The following is a 25845-nucleotide window of genomic DNA, read 5'->3' as shown; positions in this document are numbered from 1 at the left end:
TCACTGTGAGTTTAAGGCCACCCTGAGACTACATAGTGCATCCAGGTCAGCCTGAGCTAGAGTGAGACCCTGCCTTGAAAAAGCAAAAACAAAAACAAACACAAACAAACAAAAACAGTGTTTACTTAAGAGCTAAAGAGATAGCTCAGCATCTAAAGGTGCTTGCTTGAAAATCCTGATGGTCCAGACTTGATTTCCCAGTACTCACATAAAGCCAGACACACAAAGAAGCACATATCTGGAGTTCTTTTGCAGGGGTAGGAGATTCTAGCATACCCATATTTACTGTCTCTCTTTCTCAAGTATATAGATAAATAATAAAAACTAAAGGAACATGCTGTAAACTTGTGAAAATAATTTACTAAAAACAATGGATTTGAAAATCACACTCCTCACAAGGAGACTGATAACCAAGAAGGTTTTGGTCCCAGGTACAACTTTTATTGCTTCAAGCTGAGACACACATAAATTTCAACGACAGTAGCACAGTCATCATAACAAGCATATTAATGTCTATTTTGCAAGAAAGAATATGCTATAGGTCATGCTATTCACGTTTTCAATAGCAGCCTGGCAAGGGTAAAGACATTTCCAACTGTGTCAATCAATAAATGAGTAATAGTTTCTACTTTCTGCCTTTGGAAAATAAATGGTTCCTTCAGCAAAGTGATGGTAAATAGATAACATGAGAGCGACTTTGGAAATGATCCATTATTCCAACAACCATCAACCCCTTTGGCTGAACTTCTCAGCTATCTTCTGTAGTTCCAGATCCATCACAGCCAGATTTTCAAGTTCCTTCTCCTGGAAAACAGAAAAGTGGAGAAATGAGGTTCTGGTTAGTTTAGCCTGTTACAGTTTGAGTAGCTATAAGCAGAAAAAGGGGATTTTAGGTATATCAGAAGCTACATTAGTAAATTTACACTAGTGACTGACAAAGTGTGGACTCTGGACTAGTAGCATCAGCAACCCAGCATCCCAAAATAACCAGCTGGAAATAAAGATTCTTGTATCCCATCAAAAATTAATGGACCAGAATCTCTGGGGGTTGAGGAATAGCTTGTGATTCTGATGCACACTCAGGCTTGAAAAGCATGATCAGCATGAGATCAATAGTTTGGGAAGGTATAGCTCTGAGAATATGACTCCAGCTAGGTATAAATTTCTGATTGCAAAAGGACACATGCCAATAACAATAGACCAAAGCAACTGGTTTCTTTACCATCTGTCCTCCCTACACAGGGAAACAGCTACACACAGTCAAATGATCAAGTGAGAAGTTCTAGAAGTGACTGGCAACCTTGGCTGACCATTGAGATCAGCTTGCAGGCAACAGCTGCTGGGCACTGATGATGCACAGTATGCCCAGTAAGCACTTGTGTTGATTAGACAGGCCCTCTGGGGGTAGATTCCAGACACAGTGATTTCCCAAGCTCTCTTATCAAGTTGAGAAGCACTGCAGTAAATTCAGGGGGCAGGGATGTGCACATGACTGAATGGCTTGTGTGAATCAACCCCACTCAGTTACTAAGGCTATATTTCTATGGTAAAGATTTCCCACTCATTCCTCCCATTTTTATCAGATATTTTAAACCTACCATTAACCTTGAATATCATAATCTACTGTTAAGCAAACTCCTGACACTGTACCTCTTCCTCTGTCAGAACTCCCTGGTCTGCCAGGTCCCTTTCATTTTCTGTCTCTTGACGAGGCTCCATGTGTTCCTCAGCATCATAGAAATCAGGGAATTCAGCTGACTTCTTCCTGTAGTGAAGGAGCTGGTCCAGCTCAGCCACCCTGTCGTATTGCCTTTTTAAGTCCAGCTTGGGGTCCCTAGGGAAGCTTCTCTTCTCATACTCCCAATTCACATCCTCAGAGAAGGGCCTTTTCTCCCACAAGTCATAATTATATTCTGGGAAGAAATTTTTGTCATTTAAGGTCAACCCATTTTCATCTTCACCCACAGGAAAATTGTCATCTATGTTGGCTTTTTTCTCTAAGTTGATGTTCTTCCACTGGAGAGGGTCGAAATAGGGGTTGAAGAGCACCCCTAACCGCTTCCGCTTTTCAGTGGTCAGAAAGGGATTATACTGTTTGTCTTGAAAGATCACTTCTTCCCTGTTTTCTGTGGGGTCTCCTAGCTGCCACTTCCCATGAACCCCTTCATCACCATAGTTGAGGTAATTTCTCTCTTGCTCTTGCCATTTGCTTTGTGGATGCCTTCTTGCCTTGTCCAGCTGGCTTTCTTGGACATGGTAACGTCCTTCACCAAAGAATCTTTTCTCTTCTTTGGTGTCAAGAGAATAAGCGTCTGTCTCCCCTGCCTTGCCCCTGTGACCGAATCCCTTTGACCCCTCACTGCCCCTCTCCTCCCTGCTGTCTTTACTGTATCTGTTCACCAACTTTTCAAGCTCTGAGTTGGGGTGATTTCTTTTGTCCTTCAGGCGCTCCTCACTCTGAAGCCTGGTAGCTGTGTCCTCCTCACCTCCTCTGCCCTCATACCTCAACCCATCCAGGTTCTTGGGAGCCTGGAAAACTGGGTGGCTTCTCCCTTCTTCCCCTGAGTCATGTTCTTCCTCTGAAGCCCTGTGGTGGGTTGGATAGTGGTCCCTCTTTTCCCCTAAACTGGCCTTGCCTACATCTGTCTCCTTCAATCTCTTAAGAGCCTGTCCTCTTCCCTCAGAGGGAGGACTCCCTTCCTGAGAAAACCTGTCAGGCCTGCTCCTCCCATAGTGGTGTCCAGGCCTCATATATCGTTTGGCCAATTCAAAAGCAGGGTCTTCCTCGCTTTGCACAGATTCTTCCTGGCTGGTGGCATCATCGTTGAGCTTCTGAGGGTGTTTCTCCTGGCTCCTCTGCTCCTCGCCACTCTCCTGGCTGCTTAGCTCCCTGCTGTGTGTCTTCTCCACAGAGTTCCCAGCAGACTGTGAATCAGTTCTGGCCACTAACTCCTCTTTTTTCATGGCTACAGCCTGGTTTCTATCACTGAGAAAGGTGTTCTGTTTCTCTCCTGGCTCAGGATGATGTTCTTCCTCAGCATCTTCTCTATTCTCCTCCTGCAGATACTCCTCTCCCTCTTCTTCCTTCCTCTCCTCTCCCTCACTCTTCTCAGAATGGTGAGCCTGTGTTTCTCGGGACACTTGAGTGTTGGAGGGATAGAGGCTCTCCTGGGCCTCACCTGCTCCCTCTTGGCTGTGTCCTCCTCCCTCTTCCCACTTATTAGTGTCTGACTCTGTCCGGCTTTCAGTGTTCTCCCCTGGAGCTCCTGCCTCCTCTCTACTGGAGGTCCAGTGAGGTACTGAGGCAGCAACCGGGTCTCTTAACAATCTTACTTCAAACTTTGTGTTTTTATTTTCACTTTTCTCTTCATCACTGACCTCCTTCCCACCTATAAGAAAACATGAATAAACATGACTTCAGGAATTCTTACAGTTCAGGAATTACCAGCTTCCAGAGAGCACAAATCCCAAGCAATTTGGAAATTACTTAGTGATAATTTTTTAAATATATATATTTTTGACAACTTCTATACTTACAGACAACAAACCATGGTATTTCCGCCCCTCCCCCACTTTCCCCTTTATAACTCTGCTCTCCATCATATTCCCTCCCTCTCTCCATTTGTCTCTCTTTTAATTTGATGTCATCATCTTTTTCTCCTATTATGAGGGTCTTGTGAGGGTACTGATAGACACTGTGAGGTCTTGGATAGTGAGGCCAAATTCTGTCCGGACTGTTGTATGTAAGGAGTGGTACCCTTCCTTTGGCTCTTACTTTCTTTTCGCCACCTCTTTTGCAATGGACCCTGAGCATTGGAGGGTGTGATATGCTTCAATGCTGGACACTCCTCTGTCACTTCTTCTCAGCACTTAGTGATAATTTTTTAATGAAGAATATATTCAGGACTGGAGAGATGGCTGAGCAGTTAAAGGTGCTTGCTTGTAAAGCCTATTAACTCGGGTTCTATTCCCCAGTGCCCATATAAAGCCAGATGCACAAAGTGATACACACATGTGGAGTTCATATGCAATGACAAGAGGCCTGGCAAGAGGAATGGTCCTTCCCTCTCATAAATAAATAAATAAGCTTTTATTTTTTTATTTTATTTTTGGTTTTCCAAGGCAGGGTCTCTCTAGCCCAGGCTGACCTGGAATTCACTATGTAGTCTCAGGTGACCTTGAACTTAAAGTGATTGTCCTATCTGTGCCTCCTGAGTGCTGGTATTAAAGACACCTGCCACCACACCCAGCTTTAAAATAAGAGAATGTATTCAAATTCCTTTTAAAAGCTTATGCTGGGCTGGGGAGATTGCTTACTGGTTAGAGCACTTGCCTGCAAAGCCAGAGGACTCAGGCTAACTTCCCCTGTACCCATGTAAGGCCAGATGCACAAGGTGGTATATGCATCTGCAATTTGGCCCTGATGCACCCATTCTCTGTCTGTCTACCTCATTCTCTCTCTCTCTTTCTCTCTACCTATCTCTATCTCAAATTAATAAATAAAATATTTTCTAAAAGCTTGTACCACAGAAGCTCTTTGGCCATAAGTACATCTAATAATAAACTACAGTTTTAATGTTTCACAGTTCCCAACCACCATCTCTCCTTAGAACTATTAATTGCTCAATTGAAATCCTGATAGAGCTTTATGAAATATCAGAACTTAGGACCACAAGTCTTAGAATTCATCCAGTACATCCTCCTCTCTCCATAGGTGTGAACGACATGGAGATAAATTGGTGTAATTCAAGACCAATCTTTGCCTATTTACTCTAAGTAGGGTGAAAAAGTTAAAATTGTGTGAATAACTCTACCTGTAATCTAAGTCAATAAAGTTAACTAGTCAAAATGAGGAAAATCAAAATTAAAAGATTTCACAATTTAATTATTTTATCAGACTTTATCAATCCAGTCAACTATGTACAATTGACTGAACAATAAATGACAGTTTAACTTAGTTCAATTAGGTATTGGACAATATTTCATTCAACTGTGGTACCACTCCTTACATACAATGTAACCCTCTCAGAATGTACCCCATCATTAAACAATACATCAGTGTAATTGTTAATAAGAAGAAGGTATATTTCTTCCCTTAAAATATCTGCACAGCAATGGAAATGACCTTTTCTTCCTTCACTCGGGTCCTAGCTACTCCTTCAAGGTGGAGGGTACATTTCAGCACACTAAGTTGTCCTAGTGTTACGTACAACAGCAAATGCTATAACTCGTTTGGCTATTCTCTTCTGCCTTTTCCAAAAATCAAAAGATCTTCTACAACATCCTCCTCAAAGGTACCCTATGAAAGAGATGTGCAGCTAACACTGTCTCTGTAGGTAGATGACATGCTTGTGACAATTTCTCTCACTAAGTTTGAGTAGAAGACTTGAAGCCAAGGCCACTGGAAGCTCTGGGTCTATATTTGCATCATCCATTATAGGAGCCATTAGCTCTTGAGCTGTGTCTGGTCCAAATTGAGATATGCTATACATATAAGAACATACCAGATTTCTATAACTTCCTAACAGAAAAAGAATGGAGGGACTGAGGAGATTGATCTGTGGTTAAAGGCACATGCTTGCAAAGATTGTTGGCCTAGGCTCGATTCCCCTGTACTCATTCAAAACCAGATGCACAAAGTGGCACATGAACCTGGAGTTCAATTGCAGTGGTAAGAGAGCCTGACAAGCCCATTCTCTCCCTTTCATTCTCTTCTCTATGTGTCTGTCTGCTTGCAAATAAATAAATAAAGTAAAAAAAAAAATGAGATATGCTACTGAAATTAATTTCACATGTATTTTTGTGTGTACAAGTGTGTGGTGTATATGTGTGTATGTATGCATGTTTGTTTATGTATAGTATACATTTGTATTCAGGTGCACATACATATATTTATGTACAGACCAGAAGTTGATGTCAGATCACTTCCTCAATCACTCTTCATCATGTTTTTTTGAGAAGTGTTCTTTTACTGAACCTAAAGTTCACTGATTAAGCTAGACTAGATAGCCACCAAACCCTAGGACTCCACCTCTTCAGTGCTGGAGTCACGGGTGTATTCCTCCACACCCAGCTTTCACATGAGTGCTGGGGATCCAAACTTGGGTTCTCATATCTGTGCGACAAGCACTTTACCCAGTTAATCCCAGCCCCTTCTCTGTATCTTTTCACTTCTTATATGTGGTTGCCGAAATTTGACTTTCTTTTGAATGACACTGATGAGTCATTTTAAACAAATATTTACAAAAATATATGGTTTATAAAAAGCTCTAAGAAGTAATGGACTGTCTAAACCTCTTTATTTAAAACCAAGCCTGTCATGATAATAAGATACTTATAGTTATGAGACCAAAGGAATGTCTCTGACCTTCAACAGCCAGATACTTGAGTAGTGGCTCTTCTGTCACAGTCTCTGTGCCTCAAAAGAACAAACCTGCAATCTTAGCACTTGAGTGACTGAAGCAGGAGGACCAGGAGGTGTAGACCAGCCTAGGCTACAAAATGAGTTCAAGGCTACTTGGGTGACAACATGAGAATTCCATCACAAAACAAAGCACAGGATTGTGTGTGAAGCCTTAGGGCAGGGCTATTTAGGAGGGGGCACAGGTAAGTAATGAGGCTTTGAGTTGGATTCATGACTGTGTGTGACCCCTCAAAATTCATGCTATGGAATTTTCCTCTCCACTGTGATGGTATTAGAAGGTGAGGCCTTGTCCTGAGGGTGGGGCCCTCATGATCGGAATGAGACCTTAATTAGAGGACACATGAGAGAGATGATCTGTTTCTACACAGGAGGACAGAGTGAGAAGGTGGCTCTCTAATGCCAGTAAATGGGACTTCTCCAGGAACCTAGGTCATAGACAGCAGCCTCTACAACTTTGAGAAATAAATGTATGTGGTTGAAGCCTCTTGGGCTATGGCATTTATTATAGCAGCCAGACAAACTCGGGCAGATAGAAGCTGATGTGATTCTGACAGAGGCAGAAGGAGAGCTAAACTGCAGGATCTCAGCCTCCCAGGCAAGGCTATGTGGCCCCTTTCCTACTGGCAAGAGAGTCTTAAGTGTTCATACAGAAGTCTTTATTTTTTTCCACAAGTAAATATGTACTGCCTGTAGCAGCTTGTGCCTGAGCACTTCCTCCTAAACTTAGCACTAAGCCATGGCAGGTGAGATTGGAAAAGGGCTGTGATAAATCACACATAGTCACGATCCATCTGTAAAACCAAGGTGTGAAGCTCATCCTTGCTTTCAAGTTAAAGGGGGAAAAATGCCCTTTCCATGTAATCATGCTACAAAGACAACCCTGGCCAGAGAAATCTTGTAAATGTTAACAATTTGGACTACTTAGTCCTTAAAACCTCTTTAAGCCACAACACGGTGATTCTATCCCTTCTTCCAATCCTCATTGGTGTACTGAGTACAGACTGAAGCAGGACATGCGGGACAGAGTGAGAAAGGCGATGGGCTTGGATGGGGACAAAGGCCACACAGGCATTCCTCCACCCAGCCAGCCATGCTGATCTTCATGATTACCTCAGGATTCATTGCAAGGAGAGAGACAGCTACAACTGAATGGAACCTGCAAAGTGGTGGCCCAGAGCTGACATCTGTTTGCTCTAAACTTCAGAGACAATATTTAAATAGTAAGTGTTACTTAAAAATCAGAATTAGAACATGGGATTTAATTCAGTGGTCGAATGCTAATGCAGCCTGAGTAAGGCCCTGAGTTTGATCTCCAACATCACAATAAATAAACAAATAAATAAATAAATAAATAAATAAATAAATAAATAAGTAACTTCCTTGGAAAACTTGCAAAAACTGAATATCCAGACCTGACAACAGAGTCTGAAGCTCTGCATAGGATGAGCAAGAGTGGAGCAATTAGTCCACACTTCCTCACAACGGGCATGTGACTGACACTGCTACTCACTCTGTCTTGTGTTAACTCCATCATGCTTCCCGCCAGTCTGGCCCTGACTGGTGCTTGAGGCTGCTATTTAAATATTGCCTCTGAAGTTTTTTTTTTTATTATTAACATTTTTGTGTGCAAAAACCCACACACAGCAATTGGAACAGGATTGACTTGCAATGAGAGCTTAAAGGTGAAAAGAAAGAAAAAAATCCACTGTATACAGTTTGACTAAAAACTAAAAAGTGGATGTTTTTGAGTCAGTTTGCTTTCATGCATAAAGAAACATTACATAGGTTTTCGAAATGAATCTCATAATGTCAGGTCTCAATCCTGTACAAGCATTTTCTTTTCCCCACAGAAGCTCTGCAGTATAGAGAATCATACCAGTCTAGACCTGGAGTAGGTCTTCAATGTTGCTGCTCTCCAATCATCTTCCACCACATCCTAAATATCCTCCTCATCCAATCATAAGACAGGAATTCTCAAACCAACTGTTTCTACACTGATGGCCTGTTTTGAAAATCCAAATTCTAAAACCAAACAAATTTAAGAACTGATGGCATGTCAGAGACTGGTTGAGCTCAATCTCCTCATTGAAGAAATTAGCCCAGAGATGCAAGGGATCTTCCAATGGCTACTGAGCAGTAGAACAAAGAAGTCATCTCTGTCTCCCCATTACTACCCTAGTCTATCAATACTCTTTCCATTCCAGTATGCCCTGAGGGTTCAGTAAAGTAGAGGGAGCAAGAGCAGGGACAAAGATCTGTCTGAAGTATGGGACACTTACTGTCCTTCAGGGCTTGCTGGCACTCAGGGGTGATAGGTGGAATGTTGGACTTCGAAAGTGCATTTGAGAGGACCTCAATGATGCAGCGAGTCACCTGGGGGAAAACACAAATCAGGTTGGAAAAGCTGCTGTCACTGAAACACAATTTACCCCAGAGCTGTTGTTAAGGGAGGCCTGCACAAATCCAGCATCCTTAGTGATGGGGACGTGCCAGACTGCAGGGAAGCCTCCCTAAGTGCTGCACAGAAAGAAAGATGCAAGAAGGCATTGGGTTGTGATGAGCATGAGAAGGGAAATAAGCACCCATTTCTGAGCAGGTCAGAAGGAAATTGCTGATACCCTTATCCGTAGAGTGCTAAACCTTCCGGGAGCTCAGTACAGGAGGGGCATCCCTTGTTCCCATTCTCTAGGCACAAAAACCTGGCTTTTCATGACAATTGAGGGGTAAATCCCATAGCGAAGGAAGAATCTAGAGTCTAGATACAAGTCCAGCTTCTAGACTAACATTTCAACTTACCACTTCTTCACTGTGGCTCCCATTATCCACTGGCACAGAGCTGACAGCTTGGAAGGAGAAAAGAATGGAAAATCTCTTGAGTTGATTTTTTTTAAAGGCACTGTGACCTGAAACTCACAAAATCATCCTGCTTCACTTGGAGCGGGCAGAGTCATAAATGAGTAGAGTACAGATAACTGAGATTGATTGTAATGTGCATAAGCATACCAGTTTTATATATGTGTACATATGTAAGTATGTACACTCAAACATGCCTGTTTTCCACGTAGCAATGCCTTGAACATATTTGAAACAAATGCTGTCTTATATCTAGTATAAATAGAATCCAGACCACACATAAAAGGAAGCATCTTTGGTCTTGGTAATGTATCATTTCTTGTTCAAGTTGGTAGTTACATGGGCATTCTCAGTTTATGAAGAATTTATAAAGCTGTAAACTCATGGTCTGTGCAGTTTTCTATACATTATACTTCGATAAAAATGTTTTCTTTCCGGGCGTTGTGGCACATGCCTTTAATCCCAGTACTGGGAGGCAGAGGTAGGAGGATTGCCATGAGTTTGAGGCCACCCTGAGACTCCATAGTGAATTCCAGGTCATCCTAGGCTAGAATGAGACCCTATCTCAAAAAAACAACAAAAAAAAAAGTTTTCTTTAAGAAAATTTAAATAGAGGTGGGTAGATGGCTCAGCAGTTAAGTGAACTTGCTTGCAAAGCCTGACAACCCAGGTTGAGTTCCCCAGCCACCTACATAAAGCTGGATGGGTATTCATTTGCTGTAGCAAGAAGCCTTAAGCACCTGTGTGGTAGAAAAGAAGCTAAAAGTTGAGCTGATTCACTGAGTTACTTGCTAAGGGGCTAAAACTTAGCTTGGATGGAAAAATCACAAAGAAGGAACTGTCCAGAAAGGGCCCAAAGAGATGATAAGAAGACAGGTTAGGCTAAAACAAAGTAAAATGGAGTTCATTGTTAGGGTGGCCTGACTACAGAAATGATTGATATGCAAATTGTCATATCTTGTTTGTTAACTTGCCCCTCTTCTGGGCTATGAAAACTATAAAATGGAAAAAAAGCAAAAAGCTTCTTAGGAGAACTACCTTAAGCTTTTTGGTCCCGGGTAATAAACTCTTCTACTTTGACTCATAATAGCATTGGCATGATCTTTCCAGAGAATTTCTACATCTCCACACACACACACACAAAAACAAAAACAACAACAAAAAACCCTCCATGTACTCTGCTCAAGCCTTTTCCTCTGCCTTCCCCAACTTGGTATAGACCTGTGGCTGCCTCTGCCTCTCTCTGCTCCCCCAAAACATCCTCCCCTAAACTCCCTTTTTAAAAACACTGTTATTCTTTCTAGGGTGATGGGAACAAATGTCTTCTCTCAAGATAGGGCACTGACAACAGACCAAAGTACCATTACACAAAACTCAGGTTTGACGAGCCAGTGAGTTTATTAGGGTAACTTACAGAGCAGGGTGATGACCTCACTAGAGCAGCTACATCACTGAAGAGCCCACACCAGCATGGATGATGACTCACAAAAGCTGCATCTCGGGGTCTCTGCACACCTGCAGGCAGCTGGGCTGATCCTAAAGTCTCAAGCCCACTGCACCACTTGCAGGCAGTTCTATCAAAGAGCATGGAGCACACAGTACTTCTTGCGGCCAGCTCAGAGAGTTTGGGCACCTGGCACAACATGCAGGCGGCTCAAGAGGAGTCTTGAGTATACTGCACCACTTGCAGGCGGCTCAATCAGGGAGGCTCCCTCCACGCTGTTGTTTTGGCTTACAACCCTTTCCCAGACTTTTTGACTTCCTGAGTCTCTGGAATTTCCTTTCTCTTCACCCCCCCCCCTACACACACACCAAGGAATGTTTAAAAATGGTGTAGAAGAATATATTTAATCCAAAAAATATATAATGTATAAAATGTTTCATAGCATCCAACTCGTGAGCTTCTGCCTGTCTTCAACTAGTACTTCAATGTCCATGGGCTGAGAAGGGCTCCAGGTGATATTTCTTTCTAAGGCCATTTGTTCTTGCTTTCACTCTTTTATCCTTCTCTGTTTGTCTAATCTGTTTCCATTAGAGAATCTCAAAGCATTTACATGTAGGTCCGTGTCTGCAGTCAATCTTTCATACCCTGGAGTAGACCATTGCTGTTTTTATGGGATAACACTCAGAGCAGGAGTTTCTTCCATGTCTTGAGAAATACAACTTATCTTGGGCAAGAGCAAAACTCTCAGGCATCAGACATGGAAGCTTCTCAAATGCCATTTACTCCTGAACATTTCCTTCCACATACTTTTCTCACCAAGCCACTTCAAACATTTGCCGACTCCACACAGTTCATTGCTTATTACATGGCTCAACCCAGAAATAAACACATGGGATTTGAGGGGACAGCTCAGAGATACAACGAGCATACCTAGAATGGGTGAGGTCCTAGGTTTGACCCCTGGCACTACAAAAAAGAAAAAGGGAGGAACAGGAAAGGATAGGGAGGGGAAGAAAGGAGAGAGGGAAGGGAAGAATCTAGAGGAAAATATCAATATCAATACAGTGTTAATTATTAAAATGACATAGCTATGTTATGTACCTATGGAATGCTGATAATCTAAGGCAAAGTCAATTCAGCAAAGCACTTAAAATCACATTACATTATAAAACCGGTAATTTTTCTACATAAAATACATGGAGCAATAATTTTGCCAGTGACATCACCATATCTTACCCTTACCTCAGCAGAACTTTAGGAAGGAGCACTCTTGCTGGCATGAAGCTCAGCTTTGAGGAAAGGGCTACCTTAGGTGGGGTCTGCAGCAGTAGAGTCTAAGACAAGGATTCCTATACAAGAAAGGTTTTAAGGAGACACTTGGCTCATAAAACATTAAGCTTACTCTAATTGTTTCAGGATACCCAAGGTCATCCAGCTTATTGGGATCATTTAAAAATGTTTGAAGTATGACAAACTATGAAGAAATACCCTGAGTTCTTCTGAAAATTCAGGTCAAACAAGAATTGGTTGACCAGACTTTGGCAACCAGGTTCTAATGTGCGGGTGGTTCTTTTTGATTATACATTGTTGTTTTGCTCTTCTTCCCTTCTCTTTCAGTGCTGGGAATTGAGCCCAGAGCCTATCACATAGTAGGCTACTACTCTACTCTCAGGAGCTCTATCCTCAGCCCTGGGCTTTTCTTTTATGCTCCAAATGACCGTTGAAAACATACTCACTTTGGAGCTTTTCTATTTTCATCTGAAATCTGTGAAATTCTCTGGAAAGAAATAACTATGAGAGCTTGGGATGAGTTCAGTTAGTAGAGTACTCGCCTCCCAAAGCCCTGGGTTCAATACTCAGCATCTAATTAACCCAGCACTCCAGACATGGAGGCAGGAGGATCAGAAGTTCAAGGTCCTTCTTGGCTACATAAAGAATTTTAAGCCAGCCTGGGATACATAAGGCTTATCTTAAAAAATATATTTGAAAGGATTACAAATTACTACATAATAAATTAGAGATTGCCCTTTAAAAACCCAATTTAGTAAATCTTCTTTAGTAATGAAGTTTCATGCTAATACTTCTTTGTTTTCACAAATGTAAAATAGGTACTTTAATCAATGATGTTGACTGAGAGAAATGTTGCCATTATCCTAGATAATTTATAGCTTTCATTTGTTAATACACAACAGCCTTGCTTCTCGGACGGAGGCCCTTCATGTTCTTCTGATGAAAAGGAATGGGCATTTATGTAAGCACATTATTTGTATCTTCGTGTGCCCTCTTTGTGCCACTGCATTTCTTTCAATGAAACATGTAATGACCCAGTAATAACTAGTGGTAGATAGAGTCCCCTAAATTGGTTTAGCTTATTTGTGTAGCAAATAAGGACTAATGCTTCTGTTAAAATTAAAGTAATTAAATGGTAAATCAATGAAATAATGTAATAAATCTGAGAACAAATTCTAAAATATTAATATCGCATATGACTTTTAAGCTTTGAGCCCTGACTGAGATTATAGCTGCAAAGTTGGCTAATCATGTTCTTCTGCTGGCAAGCTGTGACTATCCCTACATTCTGCCTAAGATACAAGTCAGACAAGATCTGGCTGGCAGAAGTCACCCTACTTTGTATTCTATGGACATATCTATTCTGTGGTTACTTCACTCATTAACTTTTAAAGTGCACATAGCTACTATAGAAGGTTGTGGATCTTCCTCCAGAAGCTGCTAGGGTTAAACAGCAAACTAGGAGACTTCCTGAGATTACTCTTCTGGTCCATGATTTTGCTAAATAACAAACTACTTGAATGCTATCATGTCTCATTGCCACAGACTGGGGAAGAAGAGTCAGAGAAGTAACTGCTGATAGCTACAGGGGTGGCTTCCTGGGTGATGAGAATGTCCTGACAATTGAGAGTGATGATGGTCACACAATCTGAATATACTATAGCCACTTAATTATATACTTTAAGAGGGTAGAGCATATCACATATGAAACCTCATGAAAAATTTAAAAGAGTATCATATCTACATTTTAGCTATTATAATATGAATGTTTATTAAAATATTTCTTTCTATAAGAGATATGTAAGTATTTTTGCACCATACTTAAATGGGCCACTCAAATGTCAATATTTTGTAGTCTATAACATGACACACAGTATAGCTTTGTTCCCTTAGGCTATTTCTTTCTGAAAATATTTTCAACCAGAAAGAATTTTAAATTTTTTTTTAATTGGGAACATGTATAATAATAAAGTAAAACATTGTAAGTGTATGAGGCCTGCAATAAGTGACCCTTGACTTTGGTCTAGCATTTTGATCTAGTAATTGAGTAATTGCTATCAATAAAAGCTTCATGCTCATGGAGAGTGTCATGAATGTTGAATGTTTAGTTCGACTTGGGAATCTCAATCTCAGAAGGAAACACTTCCACAGGTCATTTCAAATGGCAAAGAAAACCTCTAGTTTAATTAGCTAATGATATACTTAGTTCTCAACAGCCTTGATATTCACAGTGACTTTACAACACAAATCTTTAGAGATCATTTCTTTGAGATTTAAGGTATCTTGAAAATTAATACCATAATCTTTAATGCATATAAAACTGTCAAATATCTACAACTCAAGTTTTTACTTTCTAAACTTTACTAATACATTTTTTTACGGCTCCAAAGAAATTTTTGTGATTATTTTATACTCTATTTTCCTGGAGTATATAGTGTAGCTTCCATTCATAACTGAAAAAGTGCATCAGTTTAAACACGATGTTATCCCCTCTCTATGGAACTACAAAACATAAATATCTGAAACTTGTGCAGATCTTCCTATGAACACACATGCCCACATATATGAATATGTTGAGAAAAAGGCTTATCTTATATCCATATGGGGCTTAGTTTTCCCTCCATGTTTATGTAATAATAAAGAAAACTCTGCATATAGCACATGTATCCCTGCCTCAGCATGGTCACCTGCATATCAGAAGTCAACAACAGAGGAGTCGAATACAAAGACGTCTGAGAAGTGAACACACAATGCAGGTTCCCTGCAAAGTCTGGCCGGTTCCCCAAGCTGCGGGAAGCTCGCTAGGAAAGGGCTGTGCTGAGAGGCCTGTGGCCATTCCCCAGCCAAAGGGACGCGGCAGTGGGTGGTCCCGGGGAAAACCCCAGGGAGAAGAGAAGATGCAGAACCTCAAGCAAGGGAGAAACCTTCCCCTCCACCCTCCCAGGCTGCGCACCCGCCCCAGGAGCCGCGGGCTCTGTCCTCGGTGCTGAACGGCCCTGAGTGCCCACTCACCCGCCAGCATTGTGGCGCCCAGGAGGCCCAGCAGCGCTACCCGCAGCATGGCCCAGCTGGACCCGGCTCCCTGCGAAGGCAGGTGGAATGGAGATGCTCGGAGACCAGCCGTGCGTCCCGGTCCCCGTGGTGTGGCGCGGTGAGCGCAGGCCCTGCTCTTTTGAAGCACAGGCCTGGGGTGGGGGTGGGGGCGAGCAGGGGCGGAGGCTACCCCCCCCCCCGCGCGCTCTGCGCTGACGTCAGGAGGCAGCCCCGGGGCGGCGGGAGCGGGCGGCAAGCAGCCTGGTGGTGCGCAGAGCCCGTGAGGAGCTGGCAGCCAGGCGGAGGAGCAGCGTCAATCCCACGCCAGGAGGGAGGCGGGAGCTTGTGCTGATTGCCCTGGCTTGCTCCCCATCTCACCCAACCAGAGCAGCTCCAAATCTAAAACGTGTGCTTGAGGCAGGGGATGTGCGTGAGTTCCCCCAGAGTGCGTAAATGTGTTGTGTGGCTCCTCGGCCTAGATGAGGAAAAGATCATGAGATGGAACTAAAAGGTTAGGGGAAACTGAAACACGGAAATGACGGCTTTAAACCACAAAGGTACAGGCCAGAAAGATGGAACGGTTTCTTCAGGCCCTTGGTCTGTTTATCTACCCACCCATGTCTCCATCCATCTACTGTGTGTGCATAAATTCCCTACCTCAATACATAACGTAGTCTGATGGTTTGAAAAAAGTCAGACTGTACAAAGGAATGTACTACAAAAGTCTCCCTCCCATTTCTAAGTTTCACGTGCCCTTGTTCCCATTGGCAGAAACGTTTTCCGTGGCGTAGGCTTGATGTAGTCTGGAACATACATGGCCACATCTATTGCATGACCTCACTGAATTGAACAGATATGCTGGCACGTAACCAGGCCTCCAGCTGATGGACATTTACTAAGGTTGTTACCCTTTGTCCTTTTTCTCTTTGAGCAGCTACAGAGCTGACAGTGGGTTATAAAATAAACAGCCTGTAGGAATCAGGATGCCCAACAAGCCCCGTGCATCTTCATTCTTTTAAATTGGAACAGAAATGTGTGTGTGGTATGTGTGAGGGGGTGTGGGGGGTTCTGCATGAAATGGGAAGGTGAAAACATCTTCCAGAATATTATTAACATAGCTTCCCTGGCTTAATGAAGAATCTGGAAGAAGCGCCAGGTAAGTGTCCTGCCTAGAAGAGAAACAATCTTCTCTGACAACACAGACTTTGGGGAACAGAGTAAAGCTGATTTGAGATGCCTCTGTTCGAGTAGTGAAGCTGTCTACATGCAGAGTGAAAAGGAAATGTCAGATTCCTTTTCCTGGAAAGAGTGAGGCTCAACTCCTTTTCCATGTGCTGTGTAGACCCACACGTTTTCCTGAAAAGGCCCACAGAATGTTTACTTTTCAGTTTTAGTTACTAATGCTTCTTCTGTGTTGCTGGGAACAGAAACTAAGGCCTTGAGTATACTGGAAAGCACTCAACACTGAGCTATAGTCTCAGCCCCAAACACAGAATATTGAAAAGAATCATCTTGAAAAATAGTATTTCTGGGACAACTGATAAACTTTGAATAAAATGTAGATATCACGTAATGATACTGTGTTGGTGTTACTTTGCTGACTGCGAGAATTAGCCCTTGCTTTAGGGAATGCTTGTTGAGGGCTCTAGAGGTGAAAGAATATCCTATGTAGAACCTACTCACAAGTTTTAGGAAATGGCCAGCCTCAGCTACATAGTGAGTTCCAGATCAGCCAGAACTAGAGTGAGACTCTGCCAAAAAAAAAAAAAAAAGGATAAAATACAGACAGATTTTGAGAAAAGAAAATGCTGGTCTGGAGAGATGGCTGAGTAGTTAAAGATACTTACTTGCAAAGTTGGCTGACCAGAACTTATCCTCCCAGCATGCAGGGAAAGCCATAGCTAAGAGGTGAGTGTCTGTGGTTCCACGGAGCCTGCAACAATAGGAGGCAGGGCCAGGGGAATCCCGAGATGGAGGGCCAGCTAGTCTGTGTTCCTTTGCCATGGCACGCGACCCTGTCTCAAAGAAGGTGGAAGAAGAGCACAGATACCTCAAGGTTGCCCACTGGCTGTGGAACATCCACCTGCATACATACATGCATGCATACCTGCATAGAACAAAAAAGATAATGCTAAGGGAAGGGAAGTGAGGCACAGTGTGAACACTTGACAATCGGGATGAACAGTATACTGAAATTTTTATACCACTTTTGCATTTTTCTGAAATCTAAAATTCCTTCAAACAAAAACAAATGTTTGTGCCTCAAAACAATTTCCTTCATACCTCTGTAAAGGAGAGCAAGTGCCAGGTGTGGGCTCATTTCCACAATCCCAGTACTTGGGAGGCTGATGCAAGAGGATCACCATGAGTTTGAAGCAGCCTGGGCTACATAGTGAGTTCCAGTCCAGGCTGGGCTAGAATGAGACAAAAGAAAGAAGGATGGATACATGGATGGATGGATGGATGGATGTAAGGAAAGAAGGAGGAAGGGAGAGAGAAAGAAAGCAGGGAGGCAGGAAAAGAGAAGGCCCCTCCTTTGTGAAGGTCTGTGAGACATTCTACCTTCCTTTTGCCAAAATTATATAAAATGCACCAATTGCCAGTGGTTCTTTAACATTGTTATGCTCTTGAAGCATTTTCCTGTAGTTTCTTGGTGCTTTCCCTCTCTTATTGCTCCCTTAAAAGTGTTATCATCATCTGTGGCTTCTCAGAATGGGCTTGGGATGCAGTTATTGCTCATCAAGACAAGTTTGATTTGGGAAAAATATTTTTATCATTGCTAATTAAATGAAGGGGCAGTCCTGTCCTACAGTCAATTCCTACATTTAGACAGCTTCCTTTTTTATTTTTATTATTATTATTTTTTTTTTGTAGTCAGTGAATACAGTCAAGTTGGTACCATTGTTAGCCTCCTCCCCCCTCCACAGGGACCCTCCTTGTTGGGGTATTTGGGTTGTGCATTGTGGGGCTAGCCTTTAATTTTGAGTAAGAGGAAATGTCTCTGTGTGTCATGACCCAATGTGTGGCTCTGACATTCTTTCTGCCCTGCCCTCTCTTTCACAAATTTCCCTGAGCCATGTTGGGTTCATATTCGGTCTGCTTCAGTGTTGAGATCTTGGGCACCTCTGTGTCTCTGGATATCTGGTTTGGTAGGAGTTGATTGTTCTCTGTCTATCTCCTTCACGGTTCGCCAAGAAAACAGCATTCTTGCATGTTTCCCCAATTATTCTTAGTTTCAGCTGGGGCCCTTTTGAGGTATGATGGGGTGGTTCTCTCCTTATGATCTGCATCGATCTGAAAGAGAGAAGCAGATTCTCCAATGGAGAGTAACAGCACAAAGTAAGTGTGATAACCACTGCTTTTTACAGAAAGTTTAATGGAGAGTGGGCTCATTTTTGGATATGTTTCTGACTTGTTTCCAAGCTCCAGCTATGGGTTTCCTTCCACTGAGCAGATCAGTTAGCCAAATTGAGAACAGTTGGTTTCCTACCATGACTATGCACCACTATTGAACTTGTATGAGCATCACGTCAGGTTCTTTGCTGCTAAGTAGGTTAGACCTTGCATTGCTTGGGCAGATATTGGTCATTATACCCCAGTCACTCATGTAGCACCTTCTGGCACTAGACACACTAATTGTCTGGGGACTGACTCTCTTCCAGCCGTGTTGCTCCATGATTCATACCAACACTGTATAGTGTCTTCAGCAGTAAGGTCTTACCACTAACCTATGGTGGGTCCCCAAGTGCTCTGACATAAATCTGTCTTCTTTTGGGAGATGTTGTAGGTCTCTGTGATAAAAAGCTCATTATTGTGCCAGGTGTGGTGTTGCACATCTTTAATCCCAGCACTCGGGAGGCAGAGGTGGGAGGATTGCCATGGGTTCGAGGCCACCCTGAGACTACATAGTGAATTCCAGGTCACCCTGGGCCAGAGTGAGACCTTACCTCAAAAAAACAAAAAGAAAAGCTCATTGTGGATGATAACCACCTGCTGGTACTGGGAGTCACAGGTCAGTTCCCAAGAAGAGAAGGAAGAAGAGGATAAGCTATATAAAAGAGATAGATGAGAGAGAAGATGGAGAGAGAGAGAGAGAGAGAGAGAGAGAGAGAGAGAGAGAGAGATGCAGAAATAGGCGGAGCTAATGAACAGTTTTTGTTGTAAACTCTCCAGGGCCTTGTGGAGGTTCAACCATCTGGTCTGACTTTTAGGATGTAGAGTTTTATGGTACCATTGCCTTTTGGGTTCAGTTTGGTGTCCCCCCCTTCCTCCCTTACTCTCCCTTCTCTCCCCACCCTCCCTGTTGTCTGGTCCTCACCATGCTTGGTAGGTATGTCAGCAACTTGGGTAGATTCAGGTTAGGAGCTGTAGATGAGTGAGACTATGCAGCAAATATCTTTCTCTGATTGGGTGAGTTCACTGAGAATAAGCTGTTCCAGATTCAATCATTTTTCTTCAAATTTCATTGTGTCATTTTTCCTAACTGGTGTGTAGAATTCCATTATGTAGATATACCACATCTTAGTTATTCATTCCTCTAATGATGGACATCTGCATTGATTCCAGCTCTTGGCTATTATGAATTGAACAGCTATAAAGATGGTTGAGCAAATTTCTCTGAGCTGAGGTGTGGAGGTTTTAGGGTACATGCCCAGTAAGAGAATAATTGGGTCTGTTGGTAACTCTAAAGTTAGCTTTTTAGGAGTCTCCATATTGCTTTCCTGTCGGGGGCCATTGAGCTGGCCTTGACTCCGTAGCACTGGGCTATGTGGCAAGAAGACTTTTGCATCTGCAAGTAAGCAAGATTGTGTACATTCAGTGCTACTGGCAAGAGCTGACCGTTCCTTGAACCTTTATGCTTGTATTGCTGGGAACAAAGGGTTTATTTCTCTCTCAACGCTGGAATAATCTTTTGTACTGAGAAGTGGTCAAGGTGCACAACTCTGTGACAGAAAGAAGTTGTTTTGATAGAAACTTGTGTGAAGGTCATTGAATTTTTGTACATGGGCAAACTGTTTGCAAGAAGATATTAAAAAGTATTGCTGAGAAATAAACGGTGCTTCAGTCCCGGACTGGAGTCCTTGCTTTCATTCTTTCTTCTGTCTTTCTTTAATAGTCATTCCCCAGTAGGCTTGAACCCTGTGAGCTGGCAGGCTCCGGCAAGTGGTGCCCAATGTGGGGCTTGGAGATGGGGATCCAAAGGGAAGGACACTACTGGATTGGAAAAGAGTGCTCGGGAAAAGAAAAAGGAGAGGTAAATGATATAAGTTAAAATGGGATAAGGTAATAGTTGTATGCTTTTTGTATATATGCTTAAAAATATGTTGCATGCTTTGGGAGCCAAAGTTAGTCAGCAACAACTCAGTAATTTTTGGAATTTATAGAAAAAGTCTGTCCTTGGTTCCCAGAAGGAGGAACTGTTGATTTAAAAACCTGGCAAAGGGTAGGGACTAAGCTTCAAGATTATTATGATGCCCATGGGCCAGGTAAAGTACCAGTGGAAACTTTTAGCTTGTGGGCTTTAGTTAGAGATAGTTTAGATCCTAGGTATGAAAGAGATAAAGTTCAATCAAACACAGTTAAAGACAAAGGACTGCTTCCCAGCATGGACTTAGAAAATGAAACTAAGTCTTCCGTTCCACCTGAGGAGCTAGAGTCCAGATTTAAGCTTTTATTTAGAGAAGAAGAATGTTGTCTTGATCATTTAGATTCAGATGAGGAAACAGAATTAGAGGAGGAGGTGGCAAAAGATCACCAGGAAGAAGACTTTCCACCTCTTATAGCTTTTACTAAATCTGAAGGTAAACAGAAAGAAAAGTATTCAAAGGAGGTGCAACATTTGCAAAGCATGGTTGAATCACTGTCTTTACAAGTACAGCAATTTCAGAGAAAGCGTGCTTCAGGAAATCCAGTCACTCCCAATTCTCCTGCTGTAAGGAAACCTCCAGTTACAGCAGTAGTGTCAAAACTTACAGGTGAGTTTCATCCTTTATCTTTGATTCGGCCTTCTGTTTTGCCACTGCAAGCCATTCTTGCAGGAGAGGCATAATATCAACAAACAAGGCAGCAATTAGACTTTGATCCTGCCATTTATGCTGAAGGTAATGCCGCAGCTAGGAGGGCTTGATATAAACTTCCATCCTTTGGGAGCAGGACTGAAGATTTGTCAAAAATTAGGCAAGGACCTGATGAGTTATATCAGGACTTTATAGATTGGTTACTACAGACTTCAAGTAGATTGCTGGGAGATTCAGAATCAGGACTTCTACTTGTAAAACAATTGGCTTAGACTCAATTAGAGATTAGTACTAGAGAATTAAAGCCTCTCTTTGACATTTTAAAAGGAGATCCAAATCCAAAGTCTGTACGTTAGTTAACAAATGAGGGACATAAGGCATTAGTCTTAGTAGAACAAGCTATTAAAAAACAACTCAATATATAGATTATTCTCAGGGATGGGAACAGTCCAACTGCAGTTTTATGGCAAGAAGGACCTCTATTGTGGCTACATTTACCTGTTTCTCCTGCTACAGTGTTGACTCCTTATTATGAAATGGTACCTTGTTTAATTCAAATGGCTCGAGTAAAGTCTAGAAAATATTTTGGGAAGGAGCCGGCTATTATAGGGGTTCCCATTAAAAAGCAACAAGTAGATTGGCTACTTCAAAATGTGGACTCTTGGGCTATTGCTTTTGCACATTATCCTGGTATTATAGATAATCATTACCCTAAGGACAAATTGTTGCAATTTGCAAGTTCTCATCTGTTTATTTTCCCCTGCACAGTCAGGGCAGAGCCTATTGAAAATGCTTTAGTTGTGTTTACAGATGGATCCTCTAATGGCAGAGAGCATATGTTATTCAAGAACAGTCTTATTCATTCCCCCAGCATCAGCTCAAGTAGTGGCACTTAGAGCTGTAGCTACAGTATTTAATGTTTTAGCTGTAACTCCATTTAATTTGTATACTGATAGTCAATATATTGCTGAGCTTTACAGGTGCTTGAGACCATGTCTTATATTGAAACTGCCAATACTCAAGTGCAAGATTTGTTTAGTCAAATAAAAAGATGCATGCATGCTTGCTCTCATCCTTGTTTTGTAGGTCACATACGAGCTTATTCAGGCTTGCCAGGTCCTTTAGCATTGGGAAATGATATGGCAGATAAAGCCACATAGATCATAGGCATATCTCAATTGGAATTAGCTCAAAGATTTCATAATTTACATCACCAAAATAGTCAAAGTTTAAGAAAACAGTTTCAAATTACTAGAGAAGCTGCTAGACAAATTGTGCGACAATGTAATGCCTGCCCTGAATATCATTCAGTTCCTCAGTATGGAGTAAACCCTAGAGGATTGAAACAAAATCATCTGTGGTAGATGGATGTAACTCATATTCCTGAATTTGGAAAATTAAAATATGTTCATGTATCCATTGATACTCAGGATTTCTGAAGGCTATGGCACAGACTGGGGAAGCTACTAAACATGTCATAGCACATTGCACCAAACGTTTTGCTATAGCAGGTATACCATTAATCATAAAGACAGATAATGGTACAGGTTATACTAGTCAATCTTTTCAGCGCTATTGTGCCCAATTATCAATTGTTCATAAAACAGGCATACTTTATAATCCTCAGGGACAAGGAATTGTTGAAAGTGCTCATGGAGCTTTAAAGAATCAATTACAAAAAATAAAAAAAGGGGGGAGTTATACCCTTGGTCACCACAGAATGCTTTAAATCATGTACTCTTTTTTTTTTTTTAATTTTTTTGTTTTTACATTTAAATATAAAAATACTACTTTTGCTTTGTGTTATAAATGGAGGACCAAGCAGTAAAGAACTTTTCTTCTCTTAAGGTAGGACAGCCATCTGTTGTTGCTGAGCTGCTGTTTGTGAAGGGTGTGGGTGGCTCCAAGCAAGAGAAACACAAGCGGTAAACTAACCCCCAGTTCTTGCCCTTCTCCTAACCTCCACTAGTGAGAGTTGGTTTAATCTTAAGAGTTGAAGGAGACATGCCATCCTAAGTAGTCAGCCTGCCCTTCCAGCTGTCCTTTAGAGGAAGTTCTCCCCTCCTTCACACGCTGCTTTGTGCGGAGGTGACATCTACCAAACAAGGACACCTCCAGAGAGAAGCAGTCACCACCTTTCCCTGCGCCCACCCACACATTAGAAAGGAAGAAAACAGGGACTGGGTACATGGAGATTAAGAACTTGACCCCTCTATCCTGACCAAGGAAAAGCAAGGTTCACTGGGCATGAGGAATAAAAAGACCTGGAAATCCCACTTTTGAGTAATGAGGATAATTAAGACACCAGGGAGAGGGAGAGTTGCAGTGGGATGAAGAGCTGGGAAGGGCTCAGTCGCTGGAAGCATCATCCCCTTAGTTTTTGTACTGGAAGGGCTCGTCGCCAGTCTCGTTGAGAAGACACGTACGGATGATGGCCTCTGTCACTGCAAAGGGGTCGCAGTTGGCAGAAGGGCGCCGGTCTTCAAAATAACCCCTCTTCTCCTGGCCGACAGACCGGGGAATGCGGATGCTGGCGCTTCAGTTGGCAACATCGGCGGAAAAGTCGTTGATGTTGGAGGTCTCGTGGAAGCCAGTCAGGCGCCGGGCATTGTCCAGGCCTCCCTTGGGATCATAGGCACGGATGTGGTACTGGTGCCCCTTGCTGAGTTTCTCAATGGCCTCCTCAATGTACTTCAGGCCATTCTCCTCCCGCATGGCCTTTGTGCTAAAGTTGGTATGGCAGCCTGCGCCGTTCCAGTTCCCAGGAATGGGCTTAGGGTCAAAGGTTGCTATCACGCCAAAGTCTTCACATACACGATGTAAGATAAAGCGGGCCACCCACAGGTGATCTCCCATGTGGATTCCTTCACAGGGTCCACTTTGGAATTCCCACTGGGCAGGCATGACCTCGGCATTTGTTCCCCTGATCTTGACTCCAGCATATAAGCAGGCCCAGTAGTGAGCCTCCACGATGTCTCTGCCATAGGCTTTGTCAGCTCCCACACCACAGTAATACGGGCCTTGGGGTCCAGGGAAGCCATTGGAAGGCCAACCAAAGGGGTGCCCATCCGTCCCCATGAGAGTGTATTCCTGCTCCATTCCAAACCAGGGGTGCTGGTTGCTGACCATGTCAATGATCCGCTTACAGGTGTGCCTTAAATTGGTTTCAGCAGGCTTCCGATTATACTTGAAAACTTCACAGAACACCAGCTTGTTGGGATCCTTGCGGAAAGGGTCACGGAACATGGCAACTGGGAGGAGATACATGTCACTGTTGGAGCCTTCAGACTGGAAAGTGCTAGAGCCATCAAAATTCCATTCCGGCAACTCTTCTACACACTTGGGCTCACAGTCCAGGGTGCGGGTCTTGCAGCGCAGCCCTTCTCCGGTACCATCGATCCAGACATACATGGCTTGGACTTTCTCGCCTTGAGGCAGGGCCATGTACATCTGCTTGATGCCTTTGTTCAAGTTGGAACTTGCTGAGGTGGCCATGGTGGAAGGCGTTCTGGGCGGCCACGGGAAGGAAGGTGGGCAGGCGGCGAGAGCGAGGTGGAGAGAGAGCGCGGAGAGGAGATCGGTGTACGGTTCAGACGCTGCACTCGGCTCCCATTCTCGGCTCTGCCAAATCATGTACTCTTTATTTTAAATATTTTAAATGTGGATGCATCCGGATGGATCAGGTTTAGATCAGGCTTAGATCAGGTTTAACATCTCTGGAACTGAAAGGCATGTTAAGGACTAATCAGGAAATCTGGGAGCAGAAGGGAGTGGTAAATGGAACAATGACTGGACTGGTGGACTCTCTGCTGGACTTTGGTGGTCTGATGAGGGCTTCCAACAGACTTACTTATGGAAAGTTGCTGTGGCCATGGGAGGAGTGAGTGCCACCTCCCCCATTAATAATAGTTCATCCTTCCTGAAGGGGAGGGTCATGGCTTGTGTTACTCCACCCTATATTATGTTAATGGCAGACATAAATATTACATGGACTGAGGAAATGTTCAATGTTAACATGTAACAATTGTACTTTATCAAATTGTATTTCAGAATTGTCCTCTGATAGAGTTATGATTTTTAAGCAACCAGCATTTGGTATGATTCCTGTTAATGTAACGAGGCTTTGGTATTCTGACAAGGGAATACAGGTGTTACAGGAAGTAAAGAATACTTTAAGTAGACCAAAAAGAATGATAGGATTAGTAATTTCAGGCATCCTAGCTTTTATTATATTGTTAGCTACTGCTACTACTGCAGCTGTTGCTTTGTCACAAGAAGTTCAAACTGCACATTTTGTTAATGATTTATCCAGAAACATTTCTATTTCTCTAGGAACTCAAGTAGATATAGATAGAAAATTGGAACAAAATAGATGCTCTGTATGATGTGGTTACATATTTGGGTGAAGTGATTCTAGGGTTGAAAGTTAGAACTCATTTGGAGTGTCATGCAGATTTTCGATGGATTTGTGTTACTTCTAAAAAATATAATGACAGTCAACAGCATTGGGAAAAGATAAAAATGCATTTAAGAGGCATTTGTCATAATGATAATATTTCCTTGGATCTGATTCAGTTGCATTCAGAGATTTTGACTTTGCAAACAAATCATCTTATTTTTGATGCAGCTAAAGCTGCTGATGACTTAATATCTGCTTTTAAGTATGCCCTGCCTGGATGGAATTCTCTCGCTTCTTGGATAGGAAGATTTGCTGCTACAGGTGTTTGTCTTTTGCTCATTTTGTGTCTGCTGCCCATACTCGTTAAATGCCTTTTGAGATCTCT

At 42.6% G+C, this 25845-nt stretch overlaps 1 protein-coding gene and 1 pseudogene across 1 annotated transcript; both read right to left on the bottom strand.

Moving 5' to 3' along the window:
• Positions 1 to 419: 419 nt before the first annotated feature.
• On the bottom strand, positions 420 to 15206 carry Chgb (chromogranin B). Its single transcript, XM_004661500.2, has 5 exons — positions 15024 to 15206; positions 9221 to 9267; positions 8704 to 8797; positions 1651 to 3389; positions 420 to 804 (listed from the first exon to the last, which is right to left on the bottom strand). Exons 1-5 carry the CDS (start codon positions 15070 to 15072, stop codon positions 727 to 729), a joined length of 2007 nt encoding a protein of 668 aa, XP_004661557.1. The 5' UTR covers positions 15073 to 15206; the 3' UTR covers positions 420 to 726.
• A 7862-nt stretch (positions 15207 to 23068) lies between these two features.
• On the bottom strand, positions 23069 to 24585 carry LOC123462969 (annotated as a pseudogene).
• Positions 24586 to 25845: the final 1260 nt, after the last annotated feature.

This window comes from Jaculus jaculus, chromosome 8 (assembly GCF_020740685.1).
Source record: "Jaculus jaculus isolate mJacJac1 chromosome 8, mJacJac1.mat.Y.cur, whole genome shotgun sequence".
Classification (NCBI taxonomy): Eukaryota; Metazoa; Chordata; class Mammalia; order Rodentia; family Dipodidae; genus Jaculus; species Jaculus jaculus.
This window is presented reverse-complemented; position numbering and strand designations above follow the sequence as displayed.